The sequence below is a fragment of the Perognathus longimembris genome, chromosome 18, assembly GCF_023159225.1.
Source record: "Perognathus longimembris pacificus isolate PPM17 chromosome 18, ASM2315922v1, whole genome shotgun sequence".
Lineage (NCBI taxonomy): Eukaryota > Metazoa > Chordata > Mammalia > Rodentia > Heteromyidae > Perognathus > Perognathus longimembris.
This window is the reverse complement of record NC_063178.1, coordinates 3,977,208-4,000,391: the sequence shown is the minus strand read 5'-3', so window position 1 is coordinate 4,000,391 and position 23,184 is coordinate 3,977,208. Positions and strand designations below refer to the sequence as shown.

General features: G+C 47.2%; 1 protein-coding gene across 1 annotated transcript in view; it reads left to right on the top strand.

The window, feature by feature from the left end:
* Positions 1 to 14,357, top strand: part of Adarb2 (adenosine deaminase RNA specific B2 (inactive)) — a 128,236-nt gene extending 113,879 nt beyond the window's left edge. The window contains exons 14-16 of the mRNA XM_048368003.1: positions 4,024 to 4,205; positions 12,627 to 12,805; positions 14,181 to 14,357. Coding sequence (XP_048223960.1) covers positions 4,024 to 4,205; positions 12,627 to 12,805; positions 14,181 to 14,357 — 538 coding nt within the window. The remainder of the gene's footprint in view (positions 1 to 4,023; positions 4,206 to 12,626; positions 12,806 to 14,180) is intronic.
* Positions 14,358 to 23,184: the final 8,827 nt, after the last annotated feature.

Below are 23,184 nucleotides of genomic sequence, written 5' to 3'. Positions count from 1 at the left end.
TCTCCTGGGCACTATGAGGAGACGGCAGAGAATGGACAGACGTGAGGAGGAGAAGGAGACGAGAAAGTGGGCCGAGCATGATCCAGGACAGCTCCACAGATGGTTCCTGAACAAGATGGGTGCCAGCTAAACACACCACTGAGGGAGGGGCTTCTAGAGGAACACTGGTGTCCTCACGACAGAGGAGAGGTGGCGGGCAGGCAGGCAGTGCGGACAGGGAAGCACCCACACGGAGAAGGCATGAAGGAGAGATCAGAAGTCGGGGCAGGACTCGAGCACCAAGGACAGAGGTGGTATGAGCACAAAGAAGAGAGAGAATCTATTTCCTCTGAATATGCAGAATTTGTTTAACCAATTCCCTGGGAAGAAGCATTCGAATATTTCTAAGGGTTTTTTTTTTCTATTTTGTCTGTTTCCCACCCACCCCCTTTTTTTTTTCTTGTTATTATAAAGCAGTTACCGTTACAGAAGCCAGGTAAATAATACATTTCTTTGTGGACAATGAATTGGGTCCTATTTTATTTGCTTTGCAGTTTCAACCAATTCTTTAATGAATATCACACATCTATCCGGACACTTGATAGAGAGTATCGCCAAAGGATGAATCCCTAATGAAATTATTGAGTTCTTAATGCCTGGTGAAATTGTTGAGTCAAAGGGTTACGATCTTCTCTTCTACTTAGAAAAGACCAACAGAAAGAGAGAAGTGACTCTTCCAGAACTGAGGCAGCCCAGGGACTCCGGGCTTGGCATTATTATCTGTTTTCCTAAAAGTGGACACAGGAGAGAGAAAAGATATGAGATTGAGTCTTAGGTCTAGGGCAGTGGGCATCAAGCCCCAGAGAGATGGGAAATTAAAACAGTTCCTAGTCTTCAAATGCCTGGAAAAACAAACTGTACCATGACGACCCCGTTCCAATACCGAGACGGCTAAATGCCAAATGCCAGGCACAGCCGGACTTGTTGCAGTACAGCGGCTGGGTGCTACCCCAGGGCCTCTGGTTCAACAAATCTGGGATGGGACCCAAGACTGTGCATCCCTCTCAAGTTCCCAGGTGAAGAAGCCATATAGCTGGTGCAGCAGATAGCAATACGCCTGGGTACTCGCTCGAAGTAGCAGGAGACTCCGGGAGGGCCCAGATGACCGGTGTCTGGGTTTGACCTGACATTGCTACCTTCACGGAAAACATCAACCACTCTGATGCAGTCCTGCTCAGCTGTGGCTCCCAGTAGAATCACAATATTATTATTATTAGTATTATTAGTATTAAAATAGTAATAAAGGCAAGTGCCCTTGCTGACTCTAACCAAGCGGTCAGCGTGTTCATGAGGATCCAGAGGGCAGGAGGTTCATGAAGCTTCTAGAGGATTCCCTGTGCAGGCCCTCTTGAAGGCCTCCATTCCATCCAAGTGCCTGGCTGTCTCTGCGTGGACTGTGCGTGGCGGGTCCCCTCGCCCCTCCTGCCTCGCAGTGTGGATGCCACAGGCGCCAGGCAGAGCGAGCACAGTTCTCCTGGTTCGATGTGGTGGCTCCTTGTGGTCATGAACATGTTTGCCCAGATAAGAGACGTTGCTGCTGATTTTGCCCCCATTTCAGGGCTGCATCAAGAGGGCAAACGTAATGGACAGAAAGACCAGTGGTCTAAATTATCCCACCATAATTACAGCTCTCTGTTTGATCTCGAAAGCACAGGCTTGGAGCCCGGCTTACAAAGAATCTTGTCGATGTTTCTATTGTAAGTCAGAGACCATAGTTTGAACTCAACAAGGAGATGGCATCTCTTGGCTAAAGAAAGGCAGTTTTTCCAGGATCTTTCCCGAACTTATCTGTGGTATTTCAATGATTGACAAACAGACAAAAATATATTTATTTAGGGATTATCTATATTGAAAACTAGACATGAGATTTTTTTTCTCTGTCAACATTGCAGTAATATCAGCTATTTGAACAAAAGGAGAGGTATTTTTCCATTCAATCCCGAATGCTCAGAATTCTCCAGTTTATATTCAGAAAGACATTTGGTTTTATTGATCATGTTAGCTGAATAAGTTTAAACTCCAATAGCCAAGCAAGGAGACGGTTGATCTTCTCTTTATTGTAAAGGTTATTAAGAGGAAACCAGACTTGGAAGCTATTTGTCTTTAGGAAATCCTATAGAGTCAGAACCACTCAAAAATGTCCTAGAAGTTTTGTTCAAAGCCAATACCTATGTGATTTCAAGAAATACTATGCCTGTAGGAGGGATATTAATTTTTTTTTAAGATTTGTCTTATCTCAATAAAATGCGTTATCTATGGCAATATATAATATTTTCTGCTTTTAGTTGATAAGAATTCCTACATTCCACTAAGAATCTGACAGATGAACCCAGTTGGATTGTCTATAACCCAGAGTCCTTTGCAATAAATAGCAAGCTCTTTGTCACACACCTTCTCAGAACCCTTTACTACAAATGACCATCTTTTCTTGGTATTTTTTCCCACCGTTATCCAATCTGAAAAAAGAAAGAGGTGTCTATAAGACTAAGTGACAGAAATTTTGTTAAATTTCTCCCCAGTTGTGTGTGTGTGTGTGTCTGTCTATCTGTCTGTCTGTCTTCTGGGTGCAGATTTCAGGGAAAGAGCCAAGTCTCCTTGCACAATTCTCAAAATCACCAGAGTGGTGCTTCAAAGAAAAGCTCAGATACCACAGAAAAAAAAAATCCCTCCTTTCCTGGATTATTTTAGACATTTTGCAAATCATCAATGAAGAGAGAAAGACCATGGTTGGCGTATTACACTATGGTATTGAAGTCCCAGGTGGAGGCTGAAAAATGTCCCCACCTGTCAGTCTTAAGGACTCATGTTTGTTTGTTTTTTTCCTCAGATAAGCCCTTTTCCTCAGACATTTCTTCTATTTACCCTCTGAGAGGATTGTGTGTATCCACCAACCATTCTCTCCTTGCCTCCTGAGAGAAACCCCCGGATGTGATTTATAGAAATGACCACAATATTTTTTAAAATGAAGTTATGCAAATCTGATAGACTAAAGTAAATGTTTCATAAAACCAATGACTGTTTTAAACTGTAGGACTAAATTGTTTGTATATAAATATTACCTTTTATATTCCATTTGAGTTTTATGTAGATGAACACATTACTTTAATGACCTGCATTTACGGAGGGAGAGGGGGAGAGTCGCTCCCCGAAATTCTCACCAGCCAGATGGCTGCCTTTTCTTGCATGAGATTAAAAGATGTTTCTCATTCGCCACAATGCTTCTGAGGCAAATTAATATCGCCGGCTAAATTGCTTGTGTTTTCGGAATAAAATTTAAAGAGAACTTTTTAAAGTGATTGGTGTCACAGGTTCTCCGAGCAGATTGCTCTCCAGGTAGAGAGACATTCGGTAATTAATGGAAAGAATTCTGTGTTAATTGACTGCTTCGGGAAGGGAGGTATAATGACTCCTTATTAATCATGAAAAGAGATGTACAGCATGAAGGCCCCACAATAATTGCTCCAACAGTGGAGAAGTGTTAATTAATGAAAAGAACAATGATGTAAGAAATTAGTGGCATAATGCTTACCACCAGGGCTGGTTTGGATGGGAAGCACATTGTTTCAAATGGGAACCACAAAGCCTTGCCTTACCCAGCAGCTCCGTGCCCTCAACTTTAGGGTGGCGAAAGGGGGGGATGGGCAGAATTCTCTCCTGACTTCTGACACCTTTCCTTGAAGAAGCCAAACCCGTTTTGCCCAGAGCTCTATTTATTTCCAAGAAAACGACCTTGTCATCCATCTGTAAGCTGCACTTCTCAATCGAAAACGATCCCCAGACCCAGCAAGGTCGTTTGTTAATGTCATTTAATTTCAACGCGATTGGGTCCTCTTGGCAGCTAAGGACAAAAGGAAGTGGAGAGTGTGGTTCCCACCACCACCCCCCCCCCCCCGCAAATGGAAATAAACATCGCCCAGTCCCCTGAGGGACTGGGGGGGGGGGCGGGGAGCCCCGCTGACGGACAGGCCTTGCTTCTCCTTGCAGGTGGAATGTCCTGGGGCTCCAGGGCGCCCTCCTCTGTCACTTCATCGAGCCCGTGTACCTGCACAGCATCGTGGTGGGCAGCCTGCTCCACACCGGCCACCTGTCCCGCGTCATGAGCCACAGGATGGAGGACATTGGCCAGCTGCCCTCCTCCTACCGGCACAACCGGCCCCTCCTGAGCGGTGAGGAAGCGCGGGCAGTCCCCGCCCCCAACCCCGGGCACGGCATGAGTTAACGCTTTAACCTACCCATTGTTTTGTGTTGGGCTTGGGGGGGGGGGGGGCGCGGGGGGGCCTGGCCTTGGTGCTTGAACTCGGGGCCTGGTCACTGCCCCTGAGCTCTTCTGCTCTACCACTTTGAGCCACAGCTCCACTCCCAGGTTTATTTATTTATTTATTTATTTTGCCAGTCCTGGGGTCTTGAACTGGGGGGCCTGAGCACTGTCCCTGGCTTTTTTGCTCAAGGCTAGCACTCTGCCACTTGAGCCACAGCGCCACTTCTGGCCGTTTTCTATATATGTGGTGCTGGGGAATCAAACTCAGGGCTTCATGTGTACGAGGCAAGCACTCTTGCCACTAGGCCATATTCCCAGCCCTCACTCCCAGGTTTTGAGTGGTCAATTGGAGATAAAAGTCTCATGGGGACTTTTCTGTCCAGGCTGGCTTTGAACCACGATCCTCAGATCTCAGCCTCCTCAGTAGCTAGGATGACAGGCATGAGCCACCGGAGCCCAGCTCCCCTTTTTTTTTTTTTTTTTTTTTTTTTTTTTTGGCCAGTCCTGGGCCTTGGACTCAGGGCCTGAGCACTGTCCCTGGCTTCTTCCCGCTCAAGGCTAGCACTCTGCCACTTGAGCCACAGCGCCGCTTCTGGCCGTTTTCTGTATATGTGGTGCTGGGGAATCGAACCTAGGGCCTCGTGTATCCGAGGCAGGCACTCTTGCCACTAGGCTATATCCCCAGCCCGGCTCCCCTTTTTTTTAATAAAAATAAATAAATAAAGTCACAACCCAGGTGAATATTTTTGGGTAAAACAAGCTGTTTGTAGTAACGGCATGCCTGACGTCTACGTATTTCAGTCTTGGAATTCCTACATCTACACGGAGGACAAAAGTACGATTATTTTTCCAGCACACGGCAAGATCTTGGTGTTGAATGTAAAATTTTAGAGAATCAATTGCTAAAGCCATAAGTTGTTTAAAACTCTTCGTTTGTGTTCCTGTGACAAATGTTACTGTATCAGTGGTAAAAATAGAGACGATTATCAGATGCCTTTCTTTGGGATTCATGTTGTCCTAAATCCTAGATATCTTTCTGTTGTCATTACTTTCCTATTCTTGTGAGTGTCCAGACTCTTTTTAATTCCTCCCTATCCAGCTGAAGAACCTTTGGTAGATGGCAAGACCTCTTTAATTCAGGAGAAAATTCTGAAATTTAATGCTCGTGAATAGTATTTTTTAAAATAACTCTTTGGGGGTAATAGCCAATATTTTCTGATATCTAGAGCATAGCCTATAATGTCATTTTTTATATTACAGCAAACACAGATAAATGATGAATTGATACATTTTCCATAAGTCTTTTATGTAAAACACGTGAGGTTTAAAAAAATGTTTTGAAGCCAGGCATAGTGATTCCGTCAGGTTTGAAGCCAGTTGAGGCTACATATTTAATGTCCCCTTAAAAAGCTTTCTCTTTTAGCAGACAGTTTTGTCCTGTCCCCCCCCCCAAGTCCAAGGAAAATGCTTCCATTGTCAATATATTTAATTTGGCTAAACATCAACAAATTTATTACCATAATCCAGGCATTCATTTAAGCATCAACAAATATATATATTGATTTCTTACAAGATACCAGGCACAATCCTACTGGAGCAGTGACCTGTGAGCCGAATGCTAAAGAAAGGAGAGAACAAAGCGTGGGAAGGGGCTAGAGAATGAGAAATGATGGCGCTAGAAAGAGGAGAGGCTACTGAATAGACACAGAAGAAGGGCTCTGAGGAAGTTTCTGAGGAAACAGGAAGGGTTACGGCTGCCATTTTGGAATAAGCAAGTGAGGAAGAATGGTGGTGGAGGGCTGGTTCCCAGATCTACGACTGGCTCATGGCTGCCTCATCTCCAAGTGTTATAAAGGTAGCTGTGGCATAAAAAGAGCAAAGAGCAGGCTTGGAGTTATCTTAAAAGCCATTGAGCTCTGCTTCTTGGCAGGTCGTAAGTCTAGGGTCTGGTAAACAATGAGAAGAACAGGTATTATAAGAACAGGGTTGGAAAGCAACAGACCCTCCTTGCCCTGAACACACGATAACTTTTGAAGGATACCATGGACCTGTGCATTTTCAAAATGCGGAATGCAAGCCACAGTCATTTACCTTTATGAGAAAAGGCCACAATTCCTCTTGACTCTAGAAACAAAGTCTAGAAGCCAGGGGAGGCACAGCCCCTCCTGAGAAGGCAAGCCACTAGGCCTCACTCTCCCGGAGACATTGTGACTGCACCGATAAACCATCAGAGAGACACAGAGCGAGGCGCTGCCCGCGGGCTGTGTTCACGGCCTTCGAGTGTGCGCGTCCAGCCCGTCAGCCACCATCCACCGGTCCGTGAGAGGAAGGCAGTGTGGACTCTCGCTCTTCCACATAGACAGAAGCGCCGCCCACCTCAGTCCTGCCAGCCATCTCCAGTATCTTTCATATAGTCTCCATCAAATATGCTCTTTAAGACGAGACGGTAGCTATAAAGTGATAGTCACTTGTGATGATGTTCGTGTTAGTAATAGTGAGTAAAGTGACATCGATACAGACTTAGAAGGCACCACAGATCAATAAATGCATGATGAAGTTTCTAATTCCGCTTTAGTTACTAATTCCACTTTAATCTGTGTGTGTGTGAGAGAGAGAGAGAGACAGAGAGACAGAGAGAGGGGAGAGAGAGAGGGGGAGAGACAGAGAGGGAGAGAGAGAGAGATCCCAGGGCATCCAGCAGTACCTAAAATTCAGAAGGTCGCTTCTATTCCTGCCCGTTTGTGATTCCACGCACGCATGTCTGGAAGCATGCTATTTCATTCATCTCACAAAATTAAATGTAATGCCCCCCACATTATAGATTTGCCTCACTTCGTGTAAAAAAAAATTACCTCCCTGAAATACCTTGTGTAAATTTAATTTAGGGGAGAGTGAATTCCATTTTAAGTATAGTAGCCATGCCAGCTATTTAAAGACGTGCTACAACGTCTCGCTCCTATAATGCCTTCTAAGAAAAGGTAAATAAGGAGCTCTCTTTAAGGCTTCTATATTTCATGGCATGGATCATAATCAAACTTATTTCATGCATGGGAGAATTAGGGATTTTTTAAGGACACGTTTCCCTCCCCACCCCACCCCCAATCCTTTCTTGGGCTTTCTGAGCAAGTTTCGTGAAGACCCCCATTCGGATGGCAGTGACGGCAGCGTGTACCGGTGAGCTGAGCTCTCCTTGCTCACGCCTGTATGTGGCCAGCCTGTCGGCTGAGAATGTTCTATGGAGCTATCTGCATGGGGCTGTCGGCAAGAAGGCCAGAATGGAACCTAGAAAGTAGACTTAAAATTAGCAAATTAAGGCTGGGAATACGGCCTAGTGGTAGAGTGTTGGTCTCGCATTCATGAAGCCCTGGGTTCGATTCCCCAGCACCACATATATAGAAAAAGCCAGAAGTGGCGCTGTGGCTCAAGTGGCAGAGTGCTAGCCTTGAGCAAAAAGAAGCCAGGGACAGTGCTCAGGCCCTGAGTTCAAGCCCCAGGACTGGCAAAAAAAAATTACCAAATTAATATATAGTGAGTGGGATCATGGCTGTGTGTGAAAAGGTTTGCTCAGGAACCAAACGTCTCCATCTGGGACCCAAGACCCAAGACCCAAAGGAAGAATCGGGAAGTCATCTAACCAATTATGTGAAAGATTATGTTAAACTATCTCCAGAAAGCAAGCTAGGCTAAGGGCGTGTGTGTGTGTGTGTGTGTGTGTGTGTGTGTGTGTGTGTAAATCTCAAGTTTAAAGCCAAGCCAACTTAGACTACATGCATAATGAAACTCTGCCTCAAAAATGTTTTTATTTTTCAGGGCTGGGGATATGGCCTAGTGGCAAGAGTGCTTGCCTCTTATACATGAGGCCCTGGGTTCAATTCCCCAGCACCACATATACAGAAAATGGCCAGAAGTGGCGCTGTGGCTCAAGTGGCAGAGTGCTAGCCTTGAGCAAAAAGAAGCCAGGGACAATGCTCAGGCCCTGAGTCCAAGCCCCAGGACTGGCAAAAAAAAAAAAAAAAAAAAAGAAAAAAAGTTTTTATTTTTCAGCAGGCTATTCTGTCCTGTTGTCATTATTCCTGGGAAAAATACTTCTATTATCAATATCTTTAATTTACCTTAACAGCTGCAAGTTTATCAACATAATTCATGCATTCATTTAATCATTCCACAATATATATGGATATACATACATATATGCATGTATGCATGTGTAAATGTATATGTATATGAACATATATGTGTGGACATGGGTTATATGTATGTATATATGTGCATATGTGTGTACATACATATATGTGTCAGGCACAATCCTACTGATGTGGTGATATGTGATATACATATATATCAATATGATTTAGGGACAAGAGAAAATGGAGAGAACTGTCCTGAAACGGGAAAATGCAGACGCAAACAAAGGTGGTGCAGATCGGCAAGTAACCAACTAGGAAGGCAGCTTTCCCCAGAGCTTTTGCCACCCACTCCCAGGAAGCCTCAATCTTCTTGGGGAAAGTAGCAGCCTGGTGCTGCTCGAGCTGGCCTCGTCAGGCACGAAGGTTTACACCTGTAGTCTCATCACTAGAGAGTTGAGGCAGAAGGATCTTGGGTTCAAGGCTGGCCTAGGCTGCATCGTGAGTTCAAAGCGAGCCTTGGCTACGTAGTTCTCACTCTGTCACCACCGTCAGCTGATGACACCCTCACCGCTGAGTCTTGACGATTGTACAGGGTTTACATGGAGAACGCAGTACTAGGCTGATGTGAACAGTCTATAAAATAATTGCATGCTTAATTGTATATTGGTCCATTTGCCTATTAGATTCAAGTGAGTCTGACTCCATCTCCTGGGGTATAATCAGTGTCAATCATTAATAATAGGGGTGTCAAAATTGTTCTGCTGTTACGAATATTTAGTAAACATTGCAAGCGTCATCTCTATGTGGTAGATTGAAAAAAAAAAAAACAGAGGTGTGAGAAAAAAAAAGAATGCCATTCTTCCTCAGGACTCTGTATTTGCTAGGGAGTCACTCTTCCACTTGATCCACCCCTCTAGCCATTTTTGCTCTGCTTATTTTTGAGATTTCCACACACACACACACACACCGCCAGACTAGCCTGGGCTGTTGATGCCTCCCTCCATAGCTGGAATGTCAAGGAAGTTCACCATGCCCAGCTTCTTCTGTTTAGTTGGGAGTGTTGCCCAAGTTTGCTGTGAACCTCAATCCTCCCCATCTCTATCTCCTGAATAACAGATTCACAGACATGACCCTCTGGTGTCCAGCTGTTGGGAATTTTTTTCTTGCAAGTAAAGGACAGAAGATGTCCCTTAAAGAGGAGGCCCAAAGTTTACATAGACAACAATATCTCCAACAGGGAAAATATACATGTTTAACAAAACCATACATGGAAAGGAAACATGTCTAATGTAAAAGGCATCCTGATCTTTGTTGGCCACTTCCTTAGTCCCTGGAACAATTAGGTGATTTATAATTAAATTGGCCACGTTTTCTGGCATCTAGCTGGGAACATCTTTGATCTGTGTGACTTGCAGGGCACTAAACAAACTGGAGTTGACCTTCAAATCCTCCTTCAGGTGGAAATAGCAACGAGCGGAGTGATTGATGCTCTCAAAGAGCTCTCACCTGTCTCCTTGACATTTCCATCACTTTGTGAATCAGGGAGCATAAGAAGGGAAAGAAGGGAAGAAAGATGAGCTAGAACCAAGGTCAGGATTCCTAAGTCACAAGTCCACAGGCTTGTCAGCCTGTAGCTTCCCTCGGCTACGCCATTGTTTATTCCTTTCTTCCTTCCTCCCTTCCTCCCTTCCTTCCTTCTTCCCTTCCTTCCTTCCTTCTTCCCTTCCTTCCTTCCTTCTTCCCTTCCTTCCTTCCTCCCTTCCTTCCCCCCTTCCTTCCTTATTCCCTCCCTTCCTTCCTTCCTTCTTCCCTTCCTTCCTTCCTTCTTCCCTTCCTTCCTCCCTCCCTTCCTTCCTTCCTCCTTTCCTTTCTTCCTTCCTCCCTTCCTCCCTTCCTCCCTTCCTTCCTTCTTCCCTTCCTTCCTTCCTTCCTTCCTTCCTTCTTCCCTTCCTTCCTTCCTTCCTCCCTCCCTCCCTCCCTCCCTTCCTCCCTTCCTTCCTTCTTCCCTTCCTTTCTCCCTCCTTTCCTTCCTTCTTCCCTTCCTTCCTCCCTCCCTTCCTTCCTTCCTTTCTCCCTCCCTCCCTTCCTTCCTCCCTTCCTTCCTTCTTCCCTTCCTTCCTTCCTTCCTCCCTCCCTCCCTCCCTCCCTTCCTCCCTTCCTTCCTTCTTCCCTTCCTTTCTCCCTCCTTTCCTTCCTTCTTCCCTTCCTTCCTCCCTCCCTTCCTTCCTTCCTTTCTCCCTCCCTTCCTCCCTTCCTCCCTTCCTTCCTTCTTCCCTTCCTTCCTTCCTTCCTTCCTTCCTTCTTCCCTTCCTTCCTTCCTTCCTCCCTCCCTCCCTCCCTCCCTTCCTCCCTTCCTTCCTTCTTCCCTTCCTTCCTCCCTCCCTTCCTTCCTTCCTTTCTCCCTCCCTTCCTTCCTTCTTCCCTTCCTCCCTCCCTTCCTTCCTTCCTTCCTTCCTTCCTCCCTCCCTCCCTCCCTCCCTCCCTCCCTCCCTTCCTCCCTTCCCCTGTGTAGGGAGAGCCCGCAGTGAAGGGGCAACCCTGTCCAGGGCCAGGAGCGGAGGGGAGAGGGTGGGAGGAAAGCCATCAGCCGGGAAGCCGGCAGGCCACACGTGGACATCCAGCACTGCGAAGCTTTTAGGCCTTGGGGAGAAGCGCCAACTCTGTGTGGTGGGGGTCAGTCCTCACCATCAACAGCGCAGGAGGGTGGGCGCGCGGGAGGGGAGGAGAGGGGGGGCTGGAATGCGGAGCCCCGCATGCGGATCCCGAGTGGCGAGCGCTGCTCTCGGTACCCAGTCATCCTTGCCCCGGGCAGCTGCCTCCTCCTGCCGAGGTGCTGGCTGCCCCGCAGGCCAGCCCAGGGCCGCCGGCGGGCGGGACTGTGCCCCTGCCGGCTCTCAGGGTGGGCAGCTGCCACCGAGAATCGCATCTAGGAACAAAGAGAGCTGACACGAATGGAATCCGCCCGCGTGCCCAGCGCGGCGTGTCCGTGAGCAGAAGGAGGTCACTGTGACCTTCAGCCTGGGAGCTGGATTGTGCGGGTGACAGCCAGCAGCTCGACAGGCGTCCTGTAGACAGGGGGCCTCGGTGCTACCCAAGAAGCCCCTGCATTGGGGGGGCGGGGGGAGCTAGGGCCACAGGAGGATCGTGGGGTCTGTGGCTGTGCAGGTCATGGTTGCACTGGAACGCACGCTGACTCCAGCAGGTGCCTTGTGCCGAGCTCCCTCTCCGCCCGGGGACAGGGCCACCCCACCCCCCCCACCCCGCCTGGGCTCAGCTGCCCGGTGCTGCCCGGCCTCAGCACGTCCGGGAAGTGCTGGGCGGACGGAGCCCTGTGGGGAGATGGCTGAGCTAGAAGGGGAGAAGCTGGGGAGTGCGGCCAGCCCCTCTGCGGCGGCCACATCTCCCCTCCCGCCACGCGGCCCCGGGGGGGGGGGGGGAGCCGCTGCCCCGCTGGCTTGGAGATGGACGTGAAGATGGTGGCGCCCCATCTAACAGTCGGGACACACAACCGGGCAAGGGGGCGACGGCACGCCGTGAAACAAGGACGCCCCGCAAAAGTCTACATGCGTCCTGGGAAGAGCCGGCTCCGGGGACGGGAAACCCAGCCAGCCACGCGGGATCCCAGCTGCCAAGGGCTCATCCGTGACGCTCGCTGTCACCTTGAACGACGTCATAACCTTGCCACGGAAACACCTCTCACTTTTACGTTGCATTAAGTCTTTCAGATCTCATAACCAGTGTTGTTTCTAGATCACATTGCTTAACTATATATATACACACATATATATATATATATCTTATTTACATTAGGCTTTTTCTCATTAAGTGAACCCTAAATCTAAGCGTGTACCTGGGATGGCTTTGCCTTGAGCTTCCCACGGGCTCGAAGTAGGCGTCCAATCCATGCAGAGTCTCCCATTTGCTTTTACAGGGCTGTGTTTGTTCCTCCATTCATTCAACAAACACGCAGAGACGGGGAAATCTGGTCAGAATTTATTAGCAGGCAACCCGCAAGATGATTTTCAGTTAAAAGGTTACAAGCAGGCCCCACCTTTCCGCAGGAGGCTGGCATGGGGGGGGGGGTCTGGTGCGTTTCCACCGTCAGCCTTACCAGCTGCTCTCGCAGGAGCCCCGTGGGGGGCCCGGGCGAGGCCACGCGTGACCGGACTCCCCCCACCCGCCCCCCGTTTCTGTCTCGACAGGAGTGAGCCACGCCGAGGCGCTCCAGCCCGGAAAGTCTCCCCACTTCAGCGTGAACTGGGTGGTGGGCAACGCCGACCTGGAGGTCATCAACGCCACCACCGGGAGGAGGAGCTGCGGGGGCTCCTCCCGGCTCTGCAAGCACGTGTTCTCCGCCCGCTGGGCGCGGCTGTATGGTAGGGTAGGTCGCACCGGTCCTTCCTGAGGGACAGCTGGCCGGGGGTGGAGGTGGGGGGGAAGGGGCTGGGGCTGGGGCCAGCAGTCAGGGGGACTCTCCATGTGGCCAGGCACTGGGCCAAGGGCCTCGCCCCGGGGGATCCTGGGCACCCAGGAACTTCCTGAGTTCTAGATCATTCCCAGGTGAGAGGGAAGGAAACGGAGGCTCAGAGAAGCGTGGGAACGCCTCCCAGGTCTCACCGGGAGTGCATGTCACCAGTGGAATGTCTCCCCAACCCCCAAGCCCACTGACTCCCCGACAGCAGCAACCCAGATCCTGGTTTCTCTTCAGCAATAGGGATAAGAGCTACACTGGGGAGGGGGGGCATAATTAAAAATACAGATTTTCATGTGTTCCCAAAGCATAAAACATTATAAACAAAGAAAGCCTAAAAAGAAAACCAACAATTATTTTTTTAATTCATTTGTTTTCTGTACGTTTCCAATGTATTGCAGGAAATGATTCAAAATAGCAGCCATCGCCATGTGGTTTTAGGAGCATTACCACACATACATACTCACACTTAGCCTCTGGTGGACTTGAAGGGCACTGGAAGTGGTGTGCGTTCCCCTGAGCGTGGCAGCTACTCCTGCCCCTCCCACCACTAGGGCAGACATGGGTCTGTGGCCTGGCTAGCCTTCCTGCAGCTCAGCCCCCGTTCTGCCTGTTTGGGGCAAATGCCCCCTATCTCGCTTCTTCCCAACACCCGGGAAGGCCAGGAAGGCGTTGCTTTGTCTCACTCAGCACTCGCTTGAGGGAACGTTGCCCCTGGGTGCCCATGTTGATCTACAAACCCCAAACACCCTGCAGTGCTGTGGGACTCAGAGCGCCCCCCAACCCTGGCCCGCCCTCCATCCCCCCAACACCCTTGGGGGAACGAGGCTGTGTTCCATCTCTGCCTTGCTTTGCCTCCCAAGTGTTATGACGCAGAAGCCCGAGGGGGCTGACGTAAGAGCCCGATGGAGCATGTACCCCAAAGTCTTTCTTCTTTCCTGCCTCCCTCCTTTCTGATCCCCCCGTCTTCCTTCCGAAATTTAAAATGAACGGTTTAGTTTTTAACAGCAGCTTAGATGTATGGCATGTGGTGTGTGTTGGTTGATCATGTGTACTCTTGGCTTAAAAAGAAACAAAAAATGTTCCTCCCTACCTGGTGCCCATAGAATTGTCCGACGGGACTCACGTAGCCGGCACCGCGCTGGTGCTTGATCATCTGCCTTTGGTTTTAAAGAAGAGAGAATGAAAAGCGGACGGGGGCTGAGCGCTTGGCTTGCGGAATTCCTCCGTGGACGCCCCTGTGGCCGCTGGTGACTGACGTGCTCTTTCCTCTCCCCGTCCACAGCTGAACACGCGGGTCCCAAGCCGTGGAGACACTCCATCCATGTACTGCGAGGCCAAGCTGGGGGCTCGCACCTACCAGTCGGTGAAACAGCAGCTGTTTAAGGCCTTTCAGAAAGCCGGGCTAGGCACCTGGGTGAGAAAACCCCCAGAGCAAGACCAGTTCCTGCTAACTCTCTAAGCCGCCGGACTCCTTAGCCACCGGACCCGAGGGCGCGGCCGGGAGAGGGCGGGGCCCCGCGTGTGGAGCCACGTGGGGCGTCTGTTCATCTGTCCTCAGCGTTTACTCTCCCTCAGCGATCCAGACACACGGGAGCGTCCGTGCGTGGACGAGCAACTGGAGTCGACGCCAGAGCAATCGGTGTTTGGATGAGCACGCTAGATCTGCTTCTCCCCTGGTTACTAATTCCAAGGATTCTATCCACTGCATCCAGAGGTCCAAGTCTCTCTTCTTAGTGGCGTCCGGAGGAAAGCGTCTATTCAGGGGGCGTGGGTGCAGGTTGGGAAGGACGTCCTGAGGCGCCGTGAGTTAGAAACGGGGCTCAGGTGTCACCCCTAAGCTTCCCTCCCCTGCCATGAGCCTTTCTGGCAACATTTTTGGGTTTCACTAGCACAGGTTTATGTGACATTTCGAGAGAAGTCACAAGTGGAAAAGAAAAGCCATGGGCTTCCCCCTGTCCCTAAATAAACTAAGGAATGCTCTGTTGTTTTCATCATTCATTGAGGTCTCTCCATTTCCTTTCCAAAAGGATTTGAGGTGCACACTAATAACAAAATAAGGCCAGACAAACAAAAAATACACTTGCAAAGCAAAGGAATAGTTGCCCAAGGCACCACAGAGTTACAATCCATAATGTAAGAAAATCGTTATTAGATGCCCAGGCCTAATTAATTCATCACAACACTCTCTTTGGGTAGCAAGTGCTAGCCATCAAAGTTTGAGTTCTCTGAGGTCATCGCTTTCCCTTACAAACTTCCCTATAGGTAGAGGGAAACAGAGTCCTTAACCAAATTCATGACTTCCATCCAAACAGTCCTTCATTTAGACTGGCAAGCTACCAGTTCTTCTCGACTCTTTTAAGTTTTCTATCATTATTATCTCCCGTGATTGGAAGAAGGGAAACAGCAATTAATTTCCAATAATGGCCTAGATGTAAAGGGCTTTAAAGTACCATCACCTTTAGAAACAGCATCGTAGAGAGCTAACAGCCGGACACAGGAACGCCCACAGCGTCTTTCCAAGAGGAGAGACGCTGGGCTTACCCACTTGGGAGTTCTTTGAATTTTACCACTGAGAACTGATTTCTAACATTCGCCGTGCTAGTTAGCTCGCCTCTGACTTCCAAATGAGAAGATTCCTAGGTGAAATGCGTTGTGCTAAAGAACAAGGCACCGAAGTTGCCTCCTATGGGACAAGGGCTTGTGTTTAGAATTCCATCTGACAACTCCCTGAGAATGCAAGTGTTACAGTCAGGTGGACATAGTCTAGCAGAAGCCACAGATGTCACAACAATGAGGCAGACATGGAACAAATTTGAAAAACCAGGAAGTAGAAATACTATCAAGAACATGGAAACGTTTCCTGGGATTCAATGTAAGGCCCACCTGCATCACTCAGGTCCTTTTAGAAAAGAAAATGAGCACCATCGCCGACAACTTCCTCAAGATAAAGTTTCAAAAGACGAGAAGATGATTTGGCAAATTAGTGGCCTTGTGTAAAAATTGAAGGAATGAAACAATCTCTTTTGTTTTTTATTCTCTTACCATCTTCAAGTGGTTCAACAAGATGGGATAAAAATCTTACATTGATTTTAAAAGCTGAGATAAAAGATCAACTTTATATAAATTTCTGATAAGTTTGTTTATCCTAGGAGGAAGCTTAGAGAACCAAGAAACTTGAGAGGTGAGGTGTGGCTTGGGCACGATTTCTCGACCCCCAGATAGCTAAAGTCCTTCTCTAAGACTGGATAGGAATAAATTGCTCCTCTTCTGAGCTGTTGCTCGGACAGTGCCTAATGCTTTCAACCAATGTGCTGCAAACAGCGCTAGTCACAGTCACACTGTACGAATAACAGATGCTAGGAGACTAGCATCAGTGGACGAGTCTTAATCATGATGGGAAGGGAGGGCGGGGGTCTCATGCACGTGGGCTCAGCGAATACCACCCACATGGTCTGATTTCAGGAATGGGGGGGCGGGGGCGGGAAAAACCCATCCTATAATGAATCCTTCATGTAACTGAACTGCATGCAGCTCTGTCACCGCGACTCATTTTGTCTAAGGCACTGGATCTCCAGAAACCACCCAAACTTTAGTGAAAGATTTCCTTCTGAGGAAAGACACCCATCAATCCCGTCCCGCCCCTTAGCACTAGCTCAGGGATTCCTTGCCGTGAGAGATGGACGCTCGCTTCTTCATCACAAAAGAACGGCTTTCCAGTGCTTCCAGAAGTAAATTGGGAAGCTGGGGGCACACCCGGGCGCACACTTGATTGGGGGGAGGGGCATTTGAATATCTTGGAAGATGCTTGAATGCAACACGGAGCGGGGAAGGGGGAAGGAGGAGGAGTCTCGGGCTCTGCCCAGTGAAAGGAGACTGCGCGCTGAACTAGTGCCCAGGGCAGCCACATTCAGGGACATCCGCCAGCCAGACGGGGTCTCTAGATACATTTATGCTCTGAAGCAGCCAGGTAGGCCAGTGAGGACTGCCCATTGTGACCACAGGGTACCACCTGGTAAAACCCTGCTCCTGACCTTGAGACGCCTGGTCCACACTAGAAGTGGCCAGTCACGGGATTCTGATAGACCTGGGATGGACAGGTCATATGAGCAAAGAGACAAAAGGGTCAGTAATGGACACCTGCTCTGACTCCAGTGATTGGGAGAATGTCCCAAGAGTACCTTTGGACTAGATCTAGCCTGTAATCAGTCGTGTGTGTCTGTGTGTGTGTGTGAGAGAAAGAGAGAGAGAGAGAGAGAGAGAGAGAGAGAGAGAGAGAGAGAGAGGCAAGCAAAGCAAAAAGAAGATGTATAGAACACAAAGTTAGGGAACATCCTGGCATCTAAGCCACCTGACTGCTCCTTTGATTTGTCTCCTTCATCTCTTTGTACTTCGCATAACACATGGGTCCTTCGTACTCAGATTTTCTGCATTCTGTTTTCAGACCTGTTTTAGCCCCTACTGAAATCCAAATAAAATCAGCATTGTCCTTATTTGCCTCCAAAATACATAGTGCTTTCCTGTTGGTGAGACTGAAGGTTTCTTGCCTGGTTCTTAAGTCTGCTTATTTAGGAGGCTTTTCATGGGACTGGGCTCAAGGGGGAGAGACCAGAAAGCCACAAGAGCTCTGGCGACACAACTCCTGCCACCATGTATAATATCCACTTATTGGGTTTAGGATTCCTTTGAATTTTATTTTTGCCAAAGAGAGCCTTTGTGAGTCTATAACTATTGGTTTCCTTTTCATTCCTGCAATTCTCTTTAAATCTGTATATATCTATTCACACCACTACTGATTTTGTGATGTCTTGTTCCTCAGAAATGTCAAGCTGAGTCACTTTTCGCACAAACGTATAGCTCATACTTTTCCATGTAAATTTCCTTTTCACAGGAATCTGTTCTTATCAATAAAGTTAAATGGGTTTCTTTTTTGGTATAGTGTTTACCATATATGGAGAGCCATAAATAGTAAGTGCATAGTATATCAATGCCCAGAATAGAATAGCTAGAGTATTTTGATGAAATCCTATTTTTAGATTATAAACTTCAAGATGAGTCTATAGTATCTTGTTTTTAAAAAAAAAAGAAATTTTAAAATTTGAAAGTTAAATATAGTAGACATTTTTAATTTAGGGGGATCTTATATACTTATTTTTAAAGAAGCCATTCTAATGAAATAATGTAATTGGCCCACAATATATTGAATCTCGGTATCTAGTAGTAACCAAAGGAAAGTTAAAGAAAGCCTTTCTTTCTGCACACTGCTATTAGATTACTATGACCACTGCACTGGGCAAAACTTGTACCTTTGCTAGTTTCTTCATGGCCCTTTTCTAGAACTGTCTGTGGCGTCCAGGATTACGAAAGCCCCTCTCCTGCACACTCAGAAGAGCTACCCCTGCTTGAGCTTCTGCAAGGTTCAGGGCAGAGTAGGGAATTAAAAGCCTGGGCCTGCAGAAAGAGCTGCCGTAACCAAGAGGCATCTTTTAGCCGGGACAACTCGCCCCTGGAAGGCTTCTTGATAAGCTCCACCTCTGCTGCACAGCGCTGAGACAGTGTGTGGGGTCTAAGGAGGTGAGGAGCTGGTGGGGACCAGGGGGTGTGGAGGATGGAAGGGGAGGCAGTGGCAGCCCTGGCTGCTGTCCTGGGTCCTGACTTCCTATTGCCTGCGGGAGCACAGAGACTCTGGGAGTGCGGTAATGCCTGTAACTCTTGTCAATCTCTTGCGAATCATGAATCCTATCAGAAAGGACGATGGGGACTGAGGACACAGAACTTAAGAGACAGCAGGTGTATGCTACCTGAGGAAAGGCCGCAGAGAAAAGCAGGTTTCTCCCTCCCCTCAGTTCTGGAAACCAGAGGGCCAGGTGACCATTGCCACCTCCATTTTCACATCAGCCCAGCAATTCTACCTCTTTAGGTCCCTTCCTTATCTTTTGTCTTCTCCCTCCTCTTCTCTTTTCCCGCCCTCCATGTTGTCTGCTCTCCTCGATCCTTGAACTTGTGCCTCCTTTGTTCTGATTCCCTGGGATCAGTGAAAGCAGTGAAGACTCAGGCCTGCAGCTGCTCTGGGCTGATCTATGCAGCGTGATGATGCTCAAGATTAGGATGTCTTGGTGTGCTCATATGATAGCTGGACTGCAGGGATTTCTAATCATCTTTTTGGACTCCTGGAATATTTCCATCTGATCTGACCTCCCACCAAAAAGAACGCAGATGGCCATTGCTCTAGAAATTGAGGCCACACACCATGAGCCCCTCCGGGAAATGTACACTGTATCAAAGTCTGAAGAGCAAAGTACCTTAATTCCCAACTTATTTAAAAACTCCAAGAGAGGAAGCACCCTTTTAAAAAGAAACACAGAATCATCATGCCTCTTTTCCTACAGGTACTAGATTTCTATCACTGCAGTTGATGCATCAGATTTTTAAAAAAAAAATCTTTCCCAGCAGTGCCCAGTTAATGTTCAGCATTTTTTAAGCAAAAGGAACTTAATAAATAGTAATTCTTAATTGAAGGTATGTACATACAAAAGCATGATTGAATGGCAATATTGTACCAATGGATGTACATTTGTAATATTTGTAAAAAAAAATCCGAAACCTGAAATATGAATTTACATATGTTAATTTGCCTCTAAGTTCTGTACATTGCACTTCAGTGATATCTGATAAGTGAATGTTTCTGTTAAGTGAATAAAAAACATCAAGTAAAATTTTCCTTTGCTGCATTGATGGGTTTTCTTTCATTAGGTCATATTCTAGGAGTCTATAAAACTCTCTGGTATGTGGGCCAATGTGGGCCTTCTCATTCCAAAGAGCTGTATATTCAGCTCTAAGACCCTCTTTTTAAAAGAATGATGTCAGTTAGTCAGTGATGTCAGAGCAACAGTTACTGGCCAACAGACTGCCCTTCTAGATCTAACGTAGGCAAACTAATTAAAGTATCAGAGAAGGAAGCAAGGAAAGCCTTCAAGCCTTGAAACCGCATCGCATTAACTGTGTAAGATGAGATAAATCACCCACAAGCACCTCCAGCCACTCTCCATCAAGTGTGGGAAACCAAATTTACCCCACAGTTCCACAAGATTGTCAAGGAGACTCAATGAAATCAGAATGTTACGATGTGTTGAAACATTAAAGCATTAAAAATATTTAATACATTCTGAGTTCTCTGCCCAAGATTGTAACAGCCAATGACATTTAGATGTGGGTGATAATTGTCCTGTGAAAGTCTAATCCAGATGGATACTAGGGACAAGAAAAATCCAAAAACATCCATAGGGAATGTTTTTAGCCACGGCTCTATTTAATTCTACAAGAAGCAGACATTCCAGAGTTCAACTGAGCTTTGTTTTTTTTTCTAATAATACATTTTGATCCTTTCCAGGGAGATATCTGCATACAAATATATCTAGAAAAGGAAGCTAAGGTGGCTAGCTAAATGAATGTCAAGAACAGATAACACTACAAATATATGGGCGATCGTGAGTAATGTTTCCTGTTGGAAAACTCCACTCATCCTTCAAAGTATCTAGAATTCGGCTATGCATTCATTCCCTTCCTTGTGGGGCAAAGATTTCTTCCACATTTCCCAGTCTATACGTACATTACTTTAGTCACCATGATGGTCAACTCAGATGACTGTGCATCTCAGCTCTCAGACAGAAGGGAGATTCGGGGGGTGGGGAGGGGAGTCTAACCGACACAAGGAAAAAAAAAAATCAGAGTTCTTTTTGGCTGATTATCAGTATTCTAAAGGGATTTTCAATTTGTAAGTCTGGTAGCTACCAGTTCTTGGAGACTAGACTTAGTAGTGGAAAATAAAAGAAACCCGGAAGTATAAATGAGATGTAAGACACATCTCAATGTCTCTGAGTCATGATATCAGAAATCATCTGACCCAAATCACGGAGCTTAAAGAATCTGATTGATTGTTTTGAAGAGATACTGGTGACACCAATTACTTATGGTGAAGGAGAGAAAGGTTTCCAAACTGAAATAGTAAGGTCTTCCAGAATTGACTCTCAGAATTGGAGCCCAATACCTGCTGTTGCTCTTAGAGGAATTCCCTACTTCCTTCCAAACAAGCAGCCTGATTCTTGGTAGACTCTTTAAGCATAATGACTTTACATTATCTTCCCACATCGTCTCCGGAGTTAGTCAAGTCCCACTCTTCCCTACGCTGGATTAGGCTCATTTCTGCCAGCATTTTTTTCTTTCAAGTACCCAACATGAAGTTTATGATATATTGTCTTGGTAAAAGGCTTCAACTAAGTGCGTGTTCCCAGGAAAAGTAACTGAACTCTACTCTGATTCTTAAATTTTGATAGGTGGACATGAAGTTGAAGGACAGAACAGCCATAAGCAGTGGTTTTTAACTGCACGCACGATTGATCCCCTCCTTGTTTACTTCGGAGCTATTAAATCAGGTTCTCTTAGTTGAGCTAAACTTGATGACAGAAATATAGTCTTTCAAGTCAGTTTCAGATACCCACTGCTCATAAAGAGCCAGGCTTCCCCCTAATTTCTTTTTTCATAGCAAAGAAGCATGAATTAAACTGAAGTTCTGTTCCTCTTTCCCGCTCACTTCACTGCTGTTATGCTGAACACACGTCCTCTCGATAAATAACACGAACACGGCTTTGTCTCCAGCTCTGCCTCCAGCATTGGGCAGATGGAGAATTCCCCACAGACAGAAATGTGTTCAGAAGCGAGGTGCAGAATGAACGGCAAGTGTGGCTTTGTCTCGGGAATCTTTCATCTGAAATGTTTGCAGCAGTTTGTTCAGTAGTGCGGAGGGGAGAGGAGGTTTGAACTCGGGGCTTTGCACTTGCGGCACCAGCATTCTAATACTGACACCTCATTCCCAGCCCTCTTTGTAAAATTTAATCTTATTGTTGAGGTGACATACGGAGGGGCGACAGTCACATACATGAGATAGTGAGCACGCTTCTTGTCAAACTTGTTGCCCCTTCCCTCATTTCCCCCCCAATTCCCCTCCCCTGCGGCCCCCTCAAGTTGTACAGTTTTTTGTTTATCTGTTTTTGTTTTCACTTAGCAGCACATACTCATTGCATGCAGGTAGTTTCCTTGTGACATTTCCACACACAGTACATTCTGCTCCACCTCAACCCCTCTCTTGGTTGGCCCTTGTTTCTTTCTGCTCTTGATAGTCCCTCTTCACCCCCATCCTCTGTGTAGCAAGAATCACACTGATACTGACACCCCCCAGATCGAGGCCTATCTCAGCAGATCCCAGGATGGCCACGAGTCCATTTTTAGGAGAACCGGTTGAGTTTTCTTGGCCAAGGGCTGACCCCAAACTCTGCTTCCGTTCGGGGATTTGGAGTGCCGGTGCTCAGCACATGGTAATCTCCGGTCACTCACAGGACAAACGAGGAATACAGAGGAACGTCGACTGTAATTGCTTTTGTCACTGAAGACATTTCCACTTCAGTACATTGGGCTAAAAAGGCAATGAAGCTTTGCGGCTCTGGTGACTAAATACAGAATGGCAGAAAGAGACACTTCCTCTTGCATGAACTCAGTTGAAGAAAATGGATACCACAAGCCTTCACATGTGGTGTAGGAGAAATAGCAGTCATCAAAATGATGGGGCTGTTTTCCTTCCAGGAAAAAAATCAAAAACAGCAAAATAATTCTGGAACAAAATGTCAGTGATACACAAAAGACACAGAATGACCACGCAGGTCCGCGAGAGCCAACCAGCCGCTCACTTTACGCATATCCTGTCTCTGAAAATTGCTAAAAAGAAAGGAGAATCGAGGCTTGTGGCAGGCAGTTAGCTATAATGCAAACCAACTTAGATGGCTCCACAGTAAAACTAGTTTCTCCCCTTTCTTTTTTTTAGGGGGAGGGGAGGTAGGTTGAAATGAGTCACCAGTAGCAGGGCTTAAACTCAGGGCCTGAGCACTGTCCTGGAATTTATTTGCTAGTGCTCTACCACACGAGGCACAGATCCACTTCTAGCTTTTTGATGGTTAATTGGAGATAAGAGTCACATGAAATTTCCTGCCCAGGTTGGCTTCAAATCATGGTCTTCAGACCACAGCCTCCTGAGTAGCTAGGATTACAGGCGTGAGCCAGCGTGCCTAAGTTACGGTCCAGCTCTTGCTGCGTGATTGTCCTCAACCCAAACATCCACCGGCTTCCACGTGGGCCGTCAGGCTTCCACGGGGGCTTTTGATTATCTACCTAATGGCCTCTGAAATACCAGCACAGAATGAATACGTTTATAATTCCTAATTTAAGAAATCAGGGGGAAT